The following is a 19,805-nucleotide window of genomic DNA, read 5'->3' as shown; positions in this document are numbered from 1 at the left end:
TAAGGGGAGGAGCTGGTTTATGATGGAGGATAGGTTCAATTTAAGGGGAGTAAATGGGGGTGTAGGAGGGTTGGTTTATAGTGGAGGCTAGGTTGGATTTAATGGGGTTGGTTTATAGTGGAAAATGTGTTGCGCTTCTTGGCCTACTGGTTTATAGTGGAGGCTAGGTTGGATCCCTGATGAAGGGCTTTTGCCTGAAATGTTGATTTTGCTGCACTTTGGATGCTGCCTGAACTGCTGTGCTCTTCCAGCACCACTAATCCAGAATCTGGATTTAATGGGGTTGGTTTGTACTGGAGGGTAGGATTGGTTTAAGGGGAGTGGATGGGGGTGAAGAAGGGATTGTTTTATAGGAGGGAGGTTGGGTTTAAGGGGAGGAGTTGGTTTATGGTGGAGGATAGGTTCAATTTAAGGGGAGTAAATGGGGTGTAGGAGGGGTTGGTTCATAGGGGAGGCTAGGTTCGGTTTAAGGGAGTGGATGGGGTTGGTTTATATTGGAGGGTAAGTTGAGCTTAATGGGTTTTTTTTATAGTGGAGGGTAGGATTGGTTTAAGGGGAGTGGATGTGGGTGAAGGAGGGAGGTTGGGTTTAAGGGGAGTGGGTGGCATGAGGGGGGGTTTGGTTGAATGGGATGGGGAGAGGGCGGGGTTTGTTGAGGGGGCGGAGTCTGAATTGTTGATCAGGCTGAACCCGCCCTCTCCCGCTTATTGTCGTTCGACCGCGCTCGAGCGTCTCCAGCTCGCTAATGGCGATTGGAAGGTGCAGCCAGTGAGGGAGGGAAAAGCCAGTGACACTCCCAAAATGTTATCATTAGGCCCCGAAATCAAGGAGAAGACAAATATTTCGGACTGGCGGTTGATAAAGTAATCTTTCGATTTTTTTTTCACGTGTATTGTGCGTGTGGAAAACAGCATCTACAAAACTGTCTTGGGGAACATGGAAGCCGCGTTGGTTCGCGATCTCCAGAGGGAGCGCTCGGCTGTGTCGAGGTGTAGAAGTGTTAAAGTGAACGGCGGCGGCGGCAGCACTGTGAGCGCCGAGGAGGTACAACGACTGGATTCCTGCAGGGAAGGGGGAGGTGGGTGCAGCGGATCAGGGCAAATGCTGCCGCCTTCCCCTGCCGTAGCCACCTTGCACCCTCAGCCCAAGCCCGGTAACCGCAGCTGGAACAACAACTCCAACTCGCTGCTGTCCAGGAGGAGACTGAGGAGGAACCTCTCGGCCGCCGCCGCCGCCCCTTCCTGTGGTCAGGGCCGCAGCTTGGACCGCCGGAAGATGCCGGTCACCAAGTTGACGGCAGCCGATCGGGAGTGGGTCCGAGCCGATGTGCAGAGGGGCTGCCTGCATCTGTACGATAGGCACATGTCCTCCTATCTGAGACCCGTCATCTGCACCCTGGACACCACCGCGGCCGAGGTCGCTGCCAGGTTGCTGCACTCTGGCCGCACAGGGGCAGGGGGTATACCAAAGGCAAATGGTGCGGGCATGGCCAACTTGACCCCTTTGGACAACGCTGGCGGTGCCAGATTGGGGATGTCGAGGAGCGTCGGTGCCAGGCCAGGACTGGGCTCTTCGGTCAGGTTAAGACAAACCGGGACATTGAATACCAGATCGTCAAATATTGCTGCTAAGAAGCAAGCACGTGTGTGCTTGGCTGCTCACGGAAAACTGAGATTGTCACTAGGCACTGCCGCCAGTGTTGGCCAACACTCAAATACTGATATTGTCCGGTATGACAAAGCTAATACCAGCCTTGCCAGGTTAGGGACTTCACTGGATAATCGGAATGCCACACAAAAAGAAGTAAATACGAGTGACAGGCAAGTGTACTTAGCACCAGTCATTGTCAGAGATGGACCAAAATCTGATACTGAAATTAACAGGCTCAGGTCTTCATTGAATAATAATACCAATCAACTGAAATCGTCAAACAATTCTTTTAAATCGATGGCTTTGGACACTGTTGCTAGACCTTCACTGGACAGCAGCATGGCAAATAATGAAAATGTAAATAGCAATACCATAACTGACACTATGATCCTGGGAGAATGTGTGGACAGATCTGAAATGAGTGATTCCCTTACTGGTGAAAGCCAGCTGAAGTCTTCAAACCCTGACACTTTGGGAATGCAGGTGACTGATGGTTTGCTCACATCAGTGGTTTATGTGCAACTTCATGGTGAAACTACCAGGAGGCTGGAGCCACATGAAAACCCACTTGAAATACAAAATGAGTACCTCTTTAAACTGGGATTCAAAGATCCTTGTAGGGTGCAGGAGGAGGGAATGGATGTTGAAATTGGCTGTCTGATTCGATTTTATGCAGGTATGACCTTTAGGTGATCATTGATTTTTAGCTTTGAACTTGCTTTACCAAAACAGAATTGGAATGCTACCAGTTAGCAATCTTAAAGTCAATAATTTTTATGGATTTACTTTAAGCACTAAACATTTTCCTGATGTACTCAGACATATTCTGAGAAACATCATTGCTGATATAGTAAAAATATTCATTGATGGTTTAGAATTTTAAAACAACAAATATTTCTTTATAGAAAGAAAAGAAAGTGGTAGAAACAGATGTTTGTTTGGCTGCAGTGACTTAGTGTGGTTACCTATCTTTTAGACTAGGCGAAGTGGGGAGTGGGATCCCAAAGGAGTCTCAAGCTCTGAGGTAGTAATGACTACTATTGAACTTGGATGGAGATATCGCAGCTCTACCTCTGCTTTCGTAGGACCCCATGCTCTCATTTCTCACTGACTGGTATGACAATTTCTAGGCTTAAAATAGGGTTGCCGTGGGAAAAGTTTTGGGAATCACTTTGGTTTACAGATATTATCTAAAAAAAATTACTTTCAGGTGGCAAAAGTGAAATTATAATCGTCTACAGAAAGATGAGAACTCATGTTTCCCATATTTATAATATTACCTACGGTGATAAGTACCAGCAATGAGTAGTTTTATAAATTGTTCAATTGACGTGAACAAAATGCTTTAAAGACAGCATTAACATGTATTTTAATAGGTATTGAATACTATAACTCAAGATTTTCAAAAGAACATAGCACTGATGATGGCATGAGTCGGATGTATGTTGTTCCTGTGCAAGTGAATTAAGACCACCGTCAAATCCACGGAGAACATTATATTTCTCTCTGCATACTTTTCATTTGAATGTGTTGCTTCTTTTATGTTCGTGTAGTTGGATTGGCATTCAAGAGTGCTTTGAATGTTTGTTTTTTAGTGCATAATGCTGTTTCTGTTAAGGGTTTAAATAATGCAGTGAAACTGCTTGACTCACTTCCAGAATATCCGACACAAAAGGTGCTAGTGCTGAGGATAGCTGACGACACTGGTGACTACTATGAGCTTTATTGTCACTACAGATGGTTATTTTGTTCTTACCAATGTAAAATAACACTTCCACCTACGTGATCAATGATCTTGTGCTTTTCATGATAACATGACAATCTCCTTTTGTATTTGCATCAGGTTTATTTGCAATATTTATAATTTGTGTCGTATGTGGCTTGCAGAATATTCTCTGAAAGCAATTAGTGATTAATGTGTAATGTTATTGAATTAGTCTTTTTGCATACTTGGCTTTTTTATGATAAAGCGTAAGAAGAATATTTCAGTTTAGCTGATCATGCCCTATAACTGCACCAGAATCACAATAGAAGTAAAGGTTCAGAAAAAGGCCATTTGGCCCATTGTGCCAGCATATGTTCTGTTACCTAGTGCCAATCTCCTGCCTTTTTCCCCATATTCTTGCACACCATTTGTAGCAGCAAAATCACCCATGTTAAAGATGCTTTATAACTTCAACTATCCAATAATGCAATGTTGAAAAAATTCACACTATTCATCTAAATACAAATTAATCAAATTTGGTTAAACTTGCTTCTGAACAGTTCTTGTACATAATTTTCATGTGTAATTATAACATTTCTTTCAAAAGGTGGATTAGACATTGTAAATAGGGGTTATGGGAGGGGGTGGGGTTGTGGATCTGGGTGAGATACTCCTTTGGAGGGTTGGTGCAGACTTGATGGGTCAAATGGTCTCTTTCTGCACTGTAGGAATTCTCTGTGTAGCTCTTCCAAGGGCATGTAGGTATATCTTTTTCTGAAATGCCAAGGAACGTGTGTGGAAAAAATGTCCACATTTCTTTCAAAGCCTTGAGCGCTCAACAGGTTTAGCAATTATTTTATTATACTACATCAATTATAATTTAGGTCATTTTGGTTTAATATGAAATGGCATTAAAACCAATAGAGTGGGTTATGTGCCTGACTGCAGGCCAGTAGGACAGCAAGAAACACATTTTATTTTAAGTGGGATTCTTGCAGTGTATTATAACTAATATTTCAGTGACTGAGTGGTTAATCCATAGAACACACTCCCTAAGGAGCAGTTAGTAAAGATATATTCAAATGTGAGTTGATTTTACTTCCAAAAATTAAATTTTGGGTACAGAATTGAGAGGTTTGAGACCTGATATGCAGTGAGTGCAGCATGGTTGAGAGGACAAGTGACCTTGGTTCTCTACCACTTGGGATTTTCTTGGACTTGTGTTTAGGTCTATTGTAGACTAATTGATTGATTCCTATAGTCGTTACTCTATTATTGCTGCACCATGGAACTTCTAGGATGACTGAATGTAAGCTAGATGAACATGTTTTTTTTTGTCTGGAAATTTTCTTTTATTTTGTGTGTTGTATTAGTGCTATCTACCTGTTTTAAGCACCTTTTGTCCTGAGTTTGAATCTTATAAAGTGCTCAATAATTCAAAAATGTCATTAAAAATTCCACTAAAACCTGCAAAGGGTGAAGATATACAGGCAACTGCAACATCATAAATAACTCGTGATATTTATCTATTATTTCAATAAAATGCTATTTATATAACTTGGAAGTGCTGGTATTGGACTGGGGTGTACAAAGTTAAAAATCATGGTTGGTTGTCAACCACCTGATGAAGAAAGCTAATGCCTCCAAGTCAACCTGTTGAACTATATCCTGGTGTTGTGATTTTTAGCTGTGTTATACCATAAGTGTAATTGCAAACAATGTTATAATGTGAAAATATTATTTGTTACTCCATGGATATTTAAGTATTTACAGTCATGGAGTTATAGAGATGTGTAGCACAGAAACAGACTCTTTGGTCCAACTTGTCCATGTTGACCAGATGTCCCAAATTAATCTAGTCCCATTTGCCAGCATTTGGCCCATATCCCTCTAAACCTTTCCTATTCATACATCCATCCAGATGCCTTTTTAAATATTTGTAATTGTACCAGTGTCCACTACCTCCTCTAGCAGTCCATTTTGAACATGCACCAACCACTTGGTGAAAAAGTTGCCTCTGAGGACCTGTTTAGATCTTTCCCCTCTCGCCTTTAAAGCTATGCCCTCTAGTTTTGGACTCTCCCTATCCTGTGAAAAACACCTTGCCTATTCACCCAGTTTATACCCCTCATGATTTTATAAACCTCTAAGGTCACCCCTCAGCCTCCAACTCTACAAGGGGAAAAAGTCCCTAGCCATTTCAGCCTCTTCCTATAGCTTAAACCATCCAACTGTGGCAACGTCCTTGTAAATATTTTCTGAACCCTTTCAAATTTCACAACATCCTTCCTGTAGCAAGGAGACCAGAATTGAATGCAGTATTCCAAAGTGGCTGAATAAGTGTATTTAACCTGACATTCCAATTCCTATACTCAATGCACTGGACAATGAAGGCATGCATGCTAACACCTTTACTACCCTGTCTGCCTGTGACTCCACTTTCAACAAACTATGAACCAGCACCTCTAGATCTCTTTGTTTGGCAACACTCCCCAGGACCCTACCATTTAAGTGTACAAGTCCTGCCCTGATATGCCTTACCAAAAGGCATTAGCTCCGGCTTTAGTTCAGTAGCTTCTTCGATTTCCTTGAAATGCGTCTGATCACATGTTCGCATCTAGTTAACTGCAGGTGCTGCCCGGCGCTTCATTCCTTCAGTAACTTTCTTTATTCAGCTTCCAACCTCAGTCCGGGAACCCCGCACTGCCCGATTCTACCTCCTTCCCAAGATCCACAAGCCTAACCACACTAGCTGACCCATTGGGACAGGAGCAGGCTGAGACACTGAACTCATCTCTACCTACCTTGATATTGTCCTATTTTCCCCCTAGTCCAGGAACTCCCTACATACGTTTGAGACATCACCCACGCCCTCCACCTCCTCCAAGACTTCTGTTTCCCTGGCCCCCAACGCTTCACTTTTACCATGGACATCTAATCCCTCTGCACCTCATGACCAGGGCCTCCCAAGCCCTCTGTTTCTTCCTCTCCCAACATCCCCAATAGTGCCCTTCCACTGACCACACTCATTCATTTGGATAAACTGGTCCACACCCTTAAAAATTTCTCCTTCGAATCCTCCCACTTCCTCCCAGACCAAAGGGGTAGCTATGGGCACCCATATGGGCCCCAGCTATGCCTGTCTCTTTGTCGGCTATGTAGAACAGTCCATCTTCTGTAGTTACACGGCACCACTCCCCACCTCTTCCTCCGCTACATTGATGACTGCATCGGTGCCACCTTGGGCTCCCACAATGAGGTTGAGCAATTCATCAACTTCACCAACACATTCCGCCCTGACCTTAAATTTACCTGGACCATCTCTGACACCTTCATCCCTTTCCTGGACCACTCCATCTCCATTAATGACGACCAACCTGACACTGACATTTTTTACAAAGCCACCGACTCCCACAGCTACCTGGATTACACCTCTTCCCATCCTACCTCCTGAAAAAATGCCATCCGTATTCCCAATTCCTCCATCTCTGCTGTATCTGCTCCCACAAGGACCAGTTCCACCACAGAACACACCAGATGGCCTCCTTCTTTAGAGATTGTAATTTCCCTTATCACGTGGTTGAAGATGTCCTCCAATGTATCTCATCCACATCCCTCACCTCCAACTGTAGCAAGGACAGAACCCCCCCGGTCCTCACTTTCCACCATACCAACCTTCACATTAACCATATCATCCACCGACATTTCCGCCACCTCCAAATGGACCCCACCACCAGGGATATATTTCCCTTTCAGCTTTCCGCAAAGACAGTTTCCTCCGTGACTACTTGGCCAGGTCCACACCCTAGACAAACCACCCTCCCATCCTGGCACCCTCCCCTGCCACTGCAAGAATTGCAAAACTTGCATCCACACTTCCTCCCTCACCACCATCCAAGGCCCCAAAAGAGCCTTCCACATCCATCAAGGTTTCACCTGCACACCCACCAATATCATTTATTGGATCTGTTGCTCCCGCTGCGGTCTCCTCTACATTGGAGAGACTGGACGCCTCCTAGCAGAGCGCTGCAGGGAACCTCTCCAGGACACCCGCACCAACCAACTCCCCCCTCCCACAAGGCTGAAAACATGCAGGTCCTGGGCCTCTGCCGCTGCTGCTCCCTCACCACCTGACGCCTGGAGGAAGAAAGCCTTGTCTTCCACCTTGGAACACTTCAACATTTCAACCCCAGGGCATCAATGTGGACTTGACCAGTTTCCTTATTTCCCCCCCCCCCCCCCCTTACCCCTGTTCCAAACTTCCAGCTCAGCACTGTCCTCATGACCTATCCAACCTGCCAATCTCCCTTCCTACTTGTCTGCTCCATCTTCCTCTCTGACCTATCACCACCCTCATTCACCATTGTACTTTTTGCTACCTTCTCCCCAGTCCCCCCCCCCTCCATTGTTTCTCCATCCCGGAGGCTTCCTGCCTCTATTCCTGATGAAGGGCTTTTGCCAGAAACGTCGATTTTTCCTGCTCCTCGGATGCTGCCTGACCTGCTGTGCTTTTCTAGCACCACTCTGATCGAAACTCTGATCTCCAGCATCTGCAGTCCTCACTTTTACCTATGCCTTACCAAAATGCAACACCTCACACTTATCTGAATTCAACTCCAACTGCCACTCCTCAGTCCATCTGAGATAACTTGCGACCCCATATCAGTGTACTCTGAAATAATCTCCTTCACTGTCCATTTATACCACCAATTTTGGTGTTGTCTGCAAACCTACTAACCACTCCTCCTATATTCACATCCAAATCATTTATGTAAATGAAAAAAGCAGCGGACCCAGCATCGATCCTTGTAGCACACTGCTGGCACAAGCCTCCTATCAGAAAAGCAACCCTCCACCACCCTGTGTCTCCCACCCAAGCCAATTTTGTATCCAGTTGGTTACCTGTCTTTGGATTTCATGCGATCTCATCTTGCTCACGAGTCTACCATGCAAAACCTTGTTGGTCACTTTACTGAAGACCATATAGACAAAGTCCACCGCTATGTTTCATCAGTATTTTTTGTCACCTCTTCAAAAAACAAACAAATTTGTGAGACATGATCTACTATGCACAAAGCCATATTGACTATCCCTAATCAGTCCTTGCCTTTCCAAATACATGTAAATCCTGTCCCTCAGAATCCCTTCCAACAACTTACCCACCACTGACGTCAAGCTCACTGGTCTATCATTCCCTGGCTTTACCTTAACATCTTTCTTAAATAATGGCACCACATTAGCCAATCTTCAGTCTTCTAGCACCATATTCCTGGCTAGCTATGACACAAATATCTCAGCATGGAACCCAGAAATCAATTCGGGTGGCTCAGTGGTTAGCACTGTTGCCTCACAGTTGTTAGGGGCCTGGGTTCAATTCCCACCTTGGGTGACTGTGGAGTTTGCATCAGTTTCCTTCAGGTGCTCCGGTTTCCTCCCACAATCCAAAGATGTGCAGATCAGGTGAATTGGCCAAGCGAAATTACCCATAATGTTCAGGGATGTGCATTAGTCTAGGATAATGTAGAATAGTAGGGGAATGGGTCTGGGTGGGTTACTCTTCAGATGGTCTGTGTGGACTTGTTGGGTCAAAGGGCCTGTTTCCAAACTGTAGGGATACTATGAATTCCCTAGCTTCCCACAAAGTTCTGGGATACACCTGATCTTGTTACTTTACTGCTGAGTGCTTGCAAGATTATATGATTTATTTCAAATGTATTCATTTCAGTAAGTTGGATAATGTGCTAATTTTATGCTATACAATTCACTTTTGTGTGCAAATCACTGAACATTTGCATTTTGTGTACACATATGGAACTTTCATGACCATATTGTACTGTTTTCCATATCAAGGTATGGATGTAAACAAATGAAATTTTATCATTGTACTATCTACCAGATATTAGTGTCATTTGTTTTTGCCTAAAGACAGTGGAAAAAGTAGTTGGACAAGTGTACTGCAATTAAAATCTGAATCATCTAGAATTAGGGAGTACAAAATGTGTATTTCTACAATTGGAGAAGGAAGATGATGTGCTTTTTTCTTGGTTTAGTAATGGTGTTAATTTCTGTTGCAGAGCTTGGCACTCTTGAGATTTGTAATGTTCTTATATTACAAGATGATTATGCTGATGTAGTCACTAGTATTTTGTCAGTTGTGTGGTGTAATATTCCTTTGAAAACTACAACAAAATGAACAACCATTGGGAATAATTCTTAATTGTATTTTCTGTCTCTGCATGACTTTAATTTGATTATTCTCTCATTTCTGATATCTGCATTAATGATTTTCTTGTATCAATTTTTTTCTTCAAGCTTCTTTAGTTTTTAAAACCATTCATGTAAATCAAAATGCAGTTCTTCGTTATAATTGTGTTTTAAAAGAGCTTTGCATTTGGCAGTTAAGACCAGTAATGTTAACAACCTGAAATTTTAAATGAAAGATTGCTTTGAAGACCATACTACTTCCTGTGACCAGTCCAGTGTTCCCAAGGCAACATGCAAGGTTGCACTCAGCTCTGTATTCTTAATTCAGTAGCTCCTATCTGAGAAAATTCTCCATGTTGGCCCCATGTTTTAGTTGGTATTGCATTATAGACTTGCAATACAACTTGTTTATCAAACAATCATGGCACTTTTTTTTTGACTGCATTTAAGTATGGTTTGTACTCTTAAAACACAAATTAATTAATGTTAGATTAGTAACTCAAGCCTGTGTCTTTTTTAATAGAACACGTTCTAAACCATCTTGGAAATCTTCCCTGGTAGCTTGTACTTTGTGTTAGTCTGTGTGCTGCTTACCAGTGTTGCAATAAACCATTTGGTTAAATACATGGTTAAGTAAAGATATTTCTAATTATGCATATGCTTCTATGCAATCTGCAAAGTAAGCAAATTAATTCAGTCACTATTTCCCACTGGCTCCTTCCTTCTCTTTCTCTTCCACTGCTAATATTTTCCAAAAATATTTAAGTATTACAGATTAAGTATAAGCAGATAAATTAGGAACTGTAGAAAGCCATTTAGCCTGTAAAGCCTATTCTGCCATTCAGTAAGATCAGAGTTGATCTGATCGTAACCTCAAACCTACATTCTCACCTACCCTAATAATTGACACACCCTTGATTGACAAAAATCTCCCTCTGTTAAAAATTTTGAAGAACTTGGTTTCCACGATCTTTTCAGGAAGATACTTGGGTCTGGGAGACAAAGTTTGGCCTAATTCCTGTTTTAAATTGGAGGCTTCTGATCTTTAAATAGTGATATCCTGGTTCTACATTCTCTTACTAGAGGAAACATCCTCTCCATGTTCACCCTGTCAAGATACCACAAGATCTTTTGGTTTTTAATCAAGTCACTTCCTACACTTAACTCCAATCTTTCCTCATAAGATTACCATACTAATACCTTAAATGGTCTGGTTAATCTTCTCTGAACTCCAATGCATTTATATCCTACCTTGAATAAGGTAGCCAGTACTATGCATGGTACTCTGGATGTGGTCTCACCAGTGCCTTATGAAGCCTAACCTCCCTTTTAGTTACATCAGTTTAAGTAGCTTTTCATTGTCTATAACTACATTTTAAGCAAAAAATGCTTCTGGGAATGTAGCAATGTGAGCTATATGCTAAATGGAAAAGCCCTGGGGAAAATTTAATGTACAGAGATATCAGGGTATTCCGGTTCATTGTACCCAGAAGTTGCAACACAGATCAATAGAAGGGTCATGATTGAGTAGAAGATTGGCAGGTCATGTTACATTTGTATAGGATTTTGGTTTGGCCACATTTGGAATACTGCGTACAGTTCTGGTCGCCACGTTACGAAAAGCATGTGGATGCTTTGGAGAGGAGATTCACCAGGATGTTGCCTGGCATGGAGGATGCTAGTATGAAGAGATATTGAGGAGATTAGGATTATTTTCATTAGAAAGGTAGAGGTTGAGAGAAGGGGGGGGGTTGTGGGGAACCTGATTGTGGTCTACAAAATCATGAGAGGTGTAGGCAGGGTGGATAGCAAGAAGCTTTTTTCCAGAGTGGGGAACTTAATTACTCGGTCACAAGTTCAAGGTGAGAGGGAAAAAGTTTATGGGAGATATGCGTGGAAAGTTCTTTATGCACAGGGTGGTGGGTACCTGGAAAGAGATGCCTGCAGAGGTGGTAGAAGTGGGCTCGATTACATCAATTAAGCTGTATCTCGATACACGAATGGGTGGGGAGCAGAGGGATATAAATCCTTAGAAAATAGGCGACAGATTTAGATAGAGAATCTGGATTGGCACAGGCTTGAGGAGCCAAAGGGCCTGTTGCTGTGTTGTAATTTTTTGTTATCACATGCTATCTTTCATTCTATTATACAAAATAATTGTCATTTGGCACATCATTTTAGAGTGGGTAAAATGACATTTCTTTTTAAAAAAAAATCAAAAATTTAGAACTTAGTTTCCAATATATATTATCAAATTCAGTCAGTTTTGACTGAAGAATTTGTGTTTTTGCTGAAACTGAGTGAAAATGTTGCATGTTCATAAACTTTCTAGATACTTATAATCAAAGTCAGGTGTACATTTCTTGGTTATTCAGAGATGCAAACTGACTCTCTTCCTTTTGAGCTAATATAGTCCCCAGGGAACTTTTTTTTTCTAGGCTAATTAGCCATTACAACACTCATACGAGTATGTTTGCTTAATGTTCTGTGGTGTTTGTAAATATCATGGGGATCTACAATTACCTGAATCAATGCTGCCGATGCTTTTGGTTAGGAGGTTAATAAGCTGTATCTATTAGCATACATCCAACAAGAGCAACTTGCGCAGCAAATATGAAAGTTTAAAGTGTGTGCTTCCTGAAATACTCCATTATTGGCAAGGTGACCAAAAGCTTGGTCAAAGATGTAGTCCAAGGGAAATAGTAAAGGTGAAGAGAGAGGTGGCAGTCTTCAGGGGTTTAGGAAGGAAATTCAAGGACATGGAGAATATGCATCAAAGTCATTAACGTTTCCAGTCCAGTGACCCATCTACAGAACAGCACAAGGGTCACTGGACTGGAAATGATAACTCTGCTTTCTCTCTACAGAGCTGCCAGATCTGCTGAGTTTCTACCACAATTTGTTTTTATTTCCAGATTGCCAGCATTCTCAATTCTTTCTTTCGTTTCATTTTGAGAAATACAGACCTCTGGTAACTAGCTCAGCTATAATGATTTTACATCTGCAAGTACTCAAAAGAAGTTATGATTTAATTTAAACGTTTTCTAAATCAAGAATGTAACCTTTAACTGCATGAAAATGCCTAAACCCATTTTAAATAAATTGATTTGAAATCCTTGTTAAGTCTTTGCAGTTTTGGGTAGCAGTTTGCAATGCTGCAGCAGGAGTTATCCTGTATCTTGCTGTCTTTTAAAATAAATTGAATATTTAAACTTGTATTCAAATTTTCAACTGTATGTGGGCACATTCAATTTAAATAAGATTTGCTGGCCTTTAGAATGAAGATTTTCTTGTCTTGTCATCACATCTGTGTGGAGCAGTAACTTGTATCATGCAGTTTATTTTATCAATATAGTTTTCTTCCACTTTCCACCTTTTGTACTCAAGAATTGCAGCCTTGTAAGTAGTTACTTTTACTTTTTCATAAAGCTGATAGGACTTCTGTTCTATTAATAGTTGCTATCTTGTAGTAATGCATGCATCCACCAAATCTGTTCCAAATAGTTATCAGGCATATGTACTTATCAGAGAGTATTCAAACTCTGGCCATTTATTATATATTAAATAGTAGTTTTACTAAGTTCTTTGCTCCCTTCCATCTTCTGATTTACAGCTAATATTGGAATTCATTTCATATCCTCTATCTTAAGCACAATTAGGGAGAGGATATATCTGCCACTTCTGCAGCATATGAATGATTTACAAAACCTTCAGTTTTGACTGAGGGCTACGTGTCTGAAGAACTACCCTGATCTTCTATTCATGCTGCAAATGTTTTTGTATGTGCTGAACTGGTAAATGGGTCCTCCCTAATGTAGAGGGCAGACCCTCTAATAGCACTGTACTCAATTGTCATCCTTGATTACAAACTCAAAGCTCAGATCAGAGTTTCAGATGAAAATGCTGTTATCATAATTGAATTTTGTTTCATTCTTGATGAAAAATCTTAATTTAGGCAAGCAGTACTATTAGACAAAAGTGAGAACTGCAGATGCTGGAAACCAGAATTTTTAGATCAGAGTGATGCTGGAAAAGTACAGCAGGTCAGGCAGTATTCAAGGAGCAGGAATGGCTGATGAAGGGCTTGTGCCCGAAATGTCGTTTTTTTTTTCATGTTTTTTATTTTTATTTTTTACTTTTTTCCTTTTTTTTTCTTTTTTTTTCCCCTGCTGCCTGACCTGCTGTGCTTTCCCAAGCAGTACTATTGCCAATTTTGACATAAAGTTCCAACTTAACCTGCCTAACAGCATATGGAAGCCTGCATATGACAGTTAGTAATACGGAAACTTATGACAGAAACTTAATTGGAGTTTTCCCCAAATCAGTAACAAGTATCAATAGAACTGTTCTCATATGATATCCCTCAAGCTTGCAGTATAAGTGACGAACCAAGAGAAAGCCCATGAAATTCTCAGCACTGTTTTTTTTTTTGAAAATGTGTGCAAGTTGTTTTCAGGAGTTTTTCCTTTATGTAGTTCGTTCACACCACAAAATGTCAAGAACTTTATAGGGTCTTTATGAAATAAAGTTTAATCAGATGTCAAAAGTGTTGAACAAAAATGAAAAGTCTTCAGTTTTGTAAAGGAAAGTAATGAGGTAGAAAGGGAGAGGGAGGGAATTGCAAAGCTTGGGGTCTAGATAACAGAAGACTTGACCACCAACTTTGAATGCGTAAGAGGCCAGAATGGGAAAAGATCAAACATCTCAGGTGATTGGGCTTGGAGGAAATGACACATATAGAGTCAACCCATTGAAGGGATTTGAAAACTTGTGAAAAAAATTAAGTTTAAAATCCAAGATGTTGTTTGACTAGAAGTCAGTGTAGGTCAGAAAGCATGGGAGTGATAGGGGAACAGAACACTCAATGTTTTGATGAAATAAAGTTTAGTTTACCATGATGGCAAATGCAGTCAGTCATTTATCTGCCTTCTGAGGGCAGAAGCATCAACGAATTCAGCAGCAGTTTCACCGTGGTCAGAATATTTAGTTGTACAACCACCTGCGAGGATCTGTTCCCAGCTCAAATGATGTCTTAATTGTGATCTTCGCAAAGCCATTAGGGATATCGGGTGACAATATCAGACTGAACTGGAGTCCCATGCTAACCACACGAATATGTTGCTTGTGGCAAGGCTAACACGATATAACAGGCTACAAAGTAAAATCTGGTAAGAATCACTGACAGCAATGCATACCTATTCGATAAGCATATTGCACTTTATGATGGTGATGAACAAAAGTTGAATGAAATGATGTCACCTGCTCTGACAGCCTTGCATGCATCATACTCAGTTACCGTTGCACATGTCAGATCAGCCGCCTTAGAAGTGAACCCATGGAAAGTGATTGGGCTAGGTAGAGTCTCTGGCCATGCAGTCAGATCTTGCGTGGACCTGCTAGAAGGAATATTTGCAGACGTATTGAACCTTTCCTTACTCTGACGTGAGGCTTCAAGTCGACCACTATTATCCCAGTGCCAAAGCAAAATCAGACAATGTGCCTTATTGACTACCGCCCAGTGGCTCTGATATCAATTATGAAGTGCTTTGAGAGGTTAGTAATGGTACACATCATTCCAGATTTCCTTGATCCACTATAATTTGCCGACTATTGCAATAGGTCATGGCAGGTGCCATCTCCTGGTCCTACACTCAATCTCTAGAACATCTGGATAACCAGAACACCCACGTCACACTCCTATTTATTGATGTTATCTCTGACTTCAATACCATAATTTCAACCAAACTCAACTCCAAACTCAGAGATCTAGAACTCTGCTCCCTGTCTGTAACTGGATCCTCAACATCCTGACCTCAGATTGCAATCAATAAGGATAGCAACAATGCCTCCTCCATGATAGTCCTGAACACCCATGCCCAGCTACCCAGCCTTACTATATTCCTTATACACTCACAGCTGTGTGGCCAAAGCCAGCTCTAATTTCATTTACAAATTTACTGTAATGGGTCAGATCTCAAACAATGATGAGACAGAGTACAGGGTAGAGACAGCTTAATGGCATGGTGTAAAGACGACAATCTCTCCCTCAATGACAGCAAAACGAAGTAGTTGGTCATCAACTTCAGGAAGCAGAGTGGAGGACACACCCCTGTTTGTATCAATGGTGCTGAGGTGGAGATGGCCGAGAACTTCAAGTTCTTAGGAGTAAGTATCATCAACAATCTGTCCTGGTCCATCCACATCGACACTACGGTCAAGAAAGCACAACAATGGCTCTACTTCCTCTGAAGGTGAAGGAAATTCAGCATATCCACAAATACACTTTCCAATTTTTATAGATGCCCCGTAGAAAGCATTATTCCCAGATGTATCACCGGTTGGTACAGCATCTGCTCTGCCCAAGACTGCAAAAAATTACAGAAAGTTGTGAATGCAGCCCAGTCCCTCACGAAAACAGCCTTCCTTGCACTATCTCTGTCTGTGCTTCCTAGTGCCTTGAGAAAGCAGCCAACATAATCAAAGACCCATGCTACCCCTGTTATGCTCTCTTTCATCAGGCAGAAAATACACAAGTTGAAAGCATGCACCAACAGGTTCAAGATCAGCCTTTTCCCTGCTGTTATCAGACTTATGAATGGATATATAGGAGTTGTCTTTCTCTGCATCCCTTCTATAGCTGTAACACTATATTCTGCGTTCTGGCTTGTGACCCTAATGTACTTATGTAAGATTTAATTTGTCTAGACAGTACGCAAAGCATTACTTCTCTCTGTATCTAGGTACATATGACAAAAATAAATCAAATTAAAAATTCCTGTGACTTTCTGAGATTAATTGTATGATCACCCTAGTCCCGCCCATCTCCTTTGTAACAGAATGGGATTGATTAGTCCTTAATGAAAATCTTGTTGCTATTTTTCATATATGTCACATGGTAGTTGACTTTGCTAATTTTAATTGGTGTGCTTTAATGCTTCTTGGACACCCCCAAAGCTATATATGACAAATAGTTTATAAATTAATTATAGCCTCTGATATAAATCAACTATGCAAATCAGTTTTTGCATTTCTTCACTCTTGTTTGTGGGTCAATACATTGACTAAAATCTGCTTCTTGTGACATTGGTCAAGGAAGCAGTATTAACTAGGTTGCCAAAAAGAGAATCCCTTCTATGTTAAGGTAGTATTTTTATAACATTTTGAAAAGAAAAATCTAACTGAGTTTCATATCTGTGTTTGCTATCTCATCCAAAAAATGCATTTGAAACAATGGCTACCTTTCAGTACTAAATTTAAAGTGCCAGCTTATGTTGCATTCTAGTCCTGGAAAGCAGCTTGATACCACAAAGTATAACTATCCAGAGTGCTATCAACTAAGCCAAACTGATAGTGATTTAGTACTTTATTACATTTTTTTTAATCGAAGTACGACTTGAACTTTTACATTTCTCCTCTCTCTCATCCTTTCCAATTCCTTTGTAATTAATAAAGTACAATTGAGAATAGTGAGCTAATGCATTAGAGAGAACATTCACCACACATACCAGGAAATGATCATCTTCAGCAATAGAGAACCTAACCACCACCCATTGACATTCTGCTGCACTAAAATCACTGCATTTGTGTCACCACCATCCCGAGGTTTGCCATTAGCCAGAAATTTAACTGAACCAATGATATATATCCTGGTGACCAATGAATTTATCAGAGGATGGGTATTCTCATCCTCATTCCTGATGAAGGGCTTATGGCCAAAACATCGATTCACCTGCTTCTCGGATGCTGCCTGACCTGCTGTGCTTTTCCAGCACCACACTCTTGACACTACTTCTCCTATCTTGTATGCTTCTATGTAATAGAGAGAGTTGGTGATGAGTGGTGTGTTATTGTAATAATATTGTTGTCCTGTCAGTATATTTTTGGTGGATTTATGTTTTTTAAATTCACTTATTGTATGTGGGCTTCACTGGCTGGGTCAGCATTTTTTGCCCATCCCTAGTTGTCCTTGTCCATGTAACTTTTGATGTTGCTCTTAATGGGGAAACAAATACACAGCAACAAAAATAGATCTAAAAGATCCTAATTTATTTTAACAAAATTTCACTTTGGGTGACCATGAAGGCTCACTGCTGTTACACATGCTTAATTACAAGTTAACTGCCTGATAATTATGCCAAACCTCTCATAAGTACTGATAAAAAGCCATAGCATTTATAACCATGGTCTGGGCATCTTAGCAACAACATTCGTAAAGCAGTTGTCATTTTACAGGCATACAGTAACATGTCAAAGGTCAATTAGTGCAGTAAACTCTGAAGTACAGACTATTAAAAGTAGGTCAGTTGCTCTTGGAGGCACTAGTGTGTTTTCCTAACAGTTGTCTCTCTTCTATGTGGCTTTTTTTTCAGTGAATGTGAGAACTTCCTGTGTTCATTGCATTGTGAATAGGTTTTGGCAATAAGTCAGGAAGCCAGTGCAGAGCTCTGTGAAAGCCCTGTCTTGCCACTAAATTAGAGGAATTCACAAGCTCAACAATGTTCAAGTTACTGAATGGATCCTGCTTTTTTTTTCTTTTAATTTGACAATGAACAACATCCGGAGGGAAATGTTCTAAATAGCTGTGTTGGGGTCATCTAGTTGGAATTCCAACTTGGCTTCACTCGTTGGATTTCACAGAGTTTTGTTTGTTTTCCTTTTGCATTGATACCGTCAACTTAACTTTGCCTTGGTTGAAAGCAGTATTTCCACCTCTTCTCCCGCATTCTCATTTCACTTTGTTGCCTAACAATCTTTACATCTGTTACTGTGGAAACTCATTTGTTGGCCTCCACTATGTTACATTGATATTAATGTGTTGATGGCTTCATTTTCCTTTTAAGCAACACTATGATAGGCAAGTCTTTTGCTTTTAAGACCTGTCTTGGCACAAGCAGTCCAAAGCTCAAACAGTTCCTGGCATTCAATAAAACACTTGAAATTAATTATTATAATTGGATTAGCAGATATAAGTGAAATAATTTTACTTCACTGCATTTTACATAGATTTTAAAGCAAAATCTGTGTACCTGCGTAACTCCACATGTATATTTTTTAAAGATACGACTTTATTTTAAAACACTAGTAGTGATATAACTGAAATAAAATTTTGTGAATGTTTTACTTTAGATGGATGGTAAAGACAATAAACTGCTACTAATCAAACATCTTGATGAACCAATGATGTACTTATTATGTTGCAGAAGTCATTAAAAGAAGCATTGATACGATGGCAGTCACTTATCCAATAACAAACCAGTTAAAATAAAGAGCTGTAGATGCTGGAAATCTGAAACAAACAGAAGCAGTATTTGCTGGAGAAGCTCAGGAGGTCTGGCAGCATCCATGGAAAGAAAACTGAGTTAATGTTTCAAGTCCATTGATAGTTCTTCTAAATATTATTTTGTTTTCTTTCCATAGATGCTGCCAAACCTCCTGAGCTTCTCCAGCAAATTCTGTTTTTGTTAACTTTATTATTTTTGATTTGTAGCTGTGATTTTTTTGGGGGCTATAAGTAGCAGCTTGCTTTCTTTTAGAAAAGGACAATGTGCAAACTGATACTTGTTTGTCACCAGGCCTGCAAGTTAATTGCAAGTTGATTCTTGTTAAGTGTTCTATAGATGCTTCTACACCAGATATGCATTTTGCTCAAACAGATGGCGGATGTTGAGTATTAACTAACTGGGACTGTATGGGGAGACACCGAAAGTTTGAACTGGTGTTTGAACTGTTTAAGTCAGAAGCATTACACCTTTGAAAACTACCTGATGGAGGTTTGATTGCTCCCTGGTTGTCGTCCCATTATCAACTTATTGAAAGCCCAGAGTTTAGAATCTCTGATATAATTATTAAGTGAATATTCCTTTGAGCGTTACAAGCTACTTATATGCATCATTGTCTTTGGAAGCCAAGCAAAATACCAATGCATGTGATGTCACAGTTCTGTAACATTTGCTTAGGTGAACTGGTCAGTCACATTTATTTCTTTTATTCATCCCTTAGCTGTCTGCCTATCCATGCGTGTGTGTGTGTAGGGCCGAGAAGCAAGACAAATTGGGTTTACATTCACAACATGAATAAGATTACCTTATGACTTAAGTTTGCTCTGCTAAAGCCGCTCAATTTTTAACAAATTGTGTTATGGACCAGGCCAGACTCCCCTCAAAACATTTCAAGAAAGTAGCCCGGACCCTTATTTTACTAGTTGTTTTAAGCAGGTATAAAGTGGATACACCAGGAGAAATGCCGC

The 19,805-nt window shown here is 40.8% G+C and overlaps 1 protein-coding gene across 1 annotated transcript in view; it reads left to right on the top strand.

Annotated features, from left to right (window-relative positions):
* The first annotated feature begins 717 nt into the window (after positions 1 to 717).
* Positions 718 to 19,805, top strand: part of LOC132832361 (PH domain leucine-rich repeat-containing protein phosphatase 1-like) — a 176,369-nt gene continuing 157,281 nt past the window's right edge. The window contains exon 1 of the mRNA XM_060850312.1: positions 718 to 2,326. Within this exon, the coding sequence (XP_060706295.1) occupies positions 937 to 2,326 (1,390 nt within the window). The 5' untranslated portion in view covers positions 718 to 936. The remainder of the gene's footprint in view (positions 2,327 to 19,805) is intronic.

This window comes from Hemiscyllium ocellatum, chromosome 34 (genome assembly GCF_020745735.1).
Source record: "Hemiscyllium ocellatum isolate sHemOce1 chromosome 34, sHemOce1.pat.X.cur, whole genome shotgun sequence".
NCBI lineage: Eukaryota > Metazoa > Chordata > Chondrichthyes > Orectolobiformes > Hemiscylliidae > Hemiscyllium > Hemiscyllium ocellatum.
Note: the sequence above shows the minus strand (reverse complement) of the source record. Positions and strands in the feature narration are given on the sequence as shown.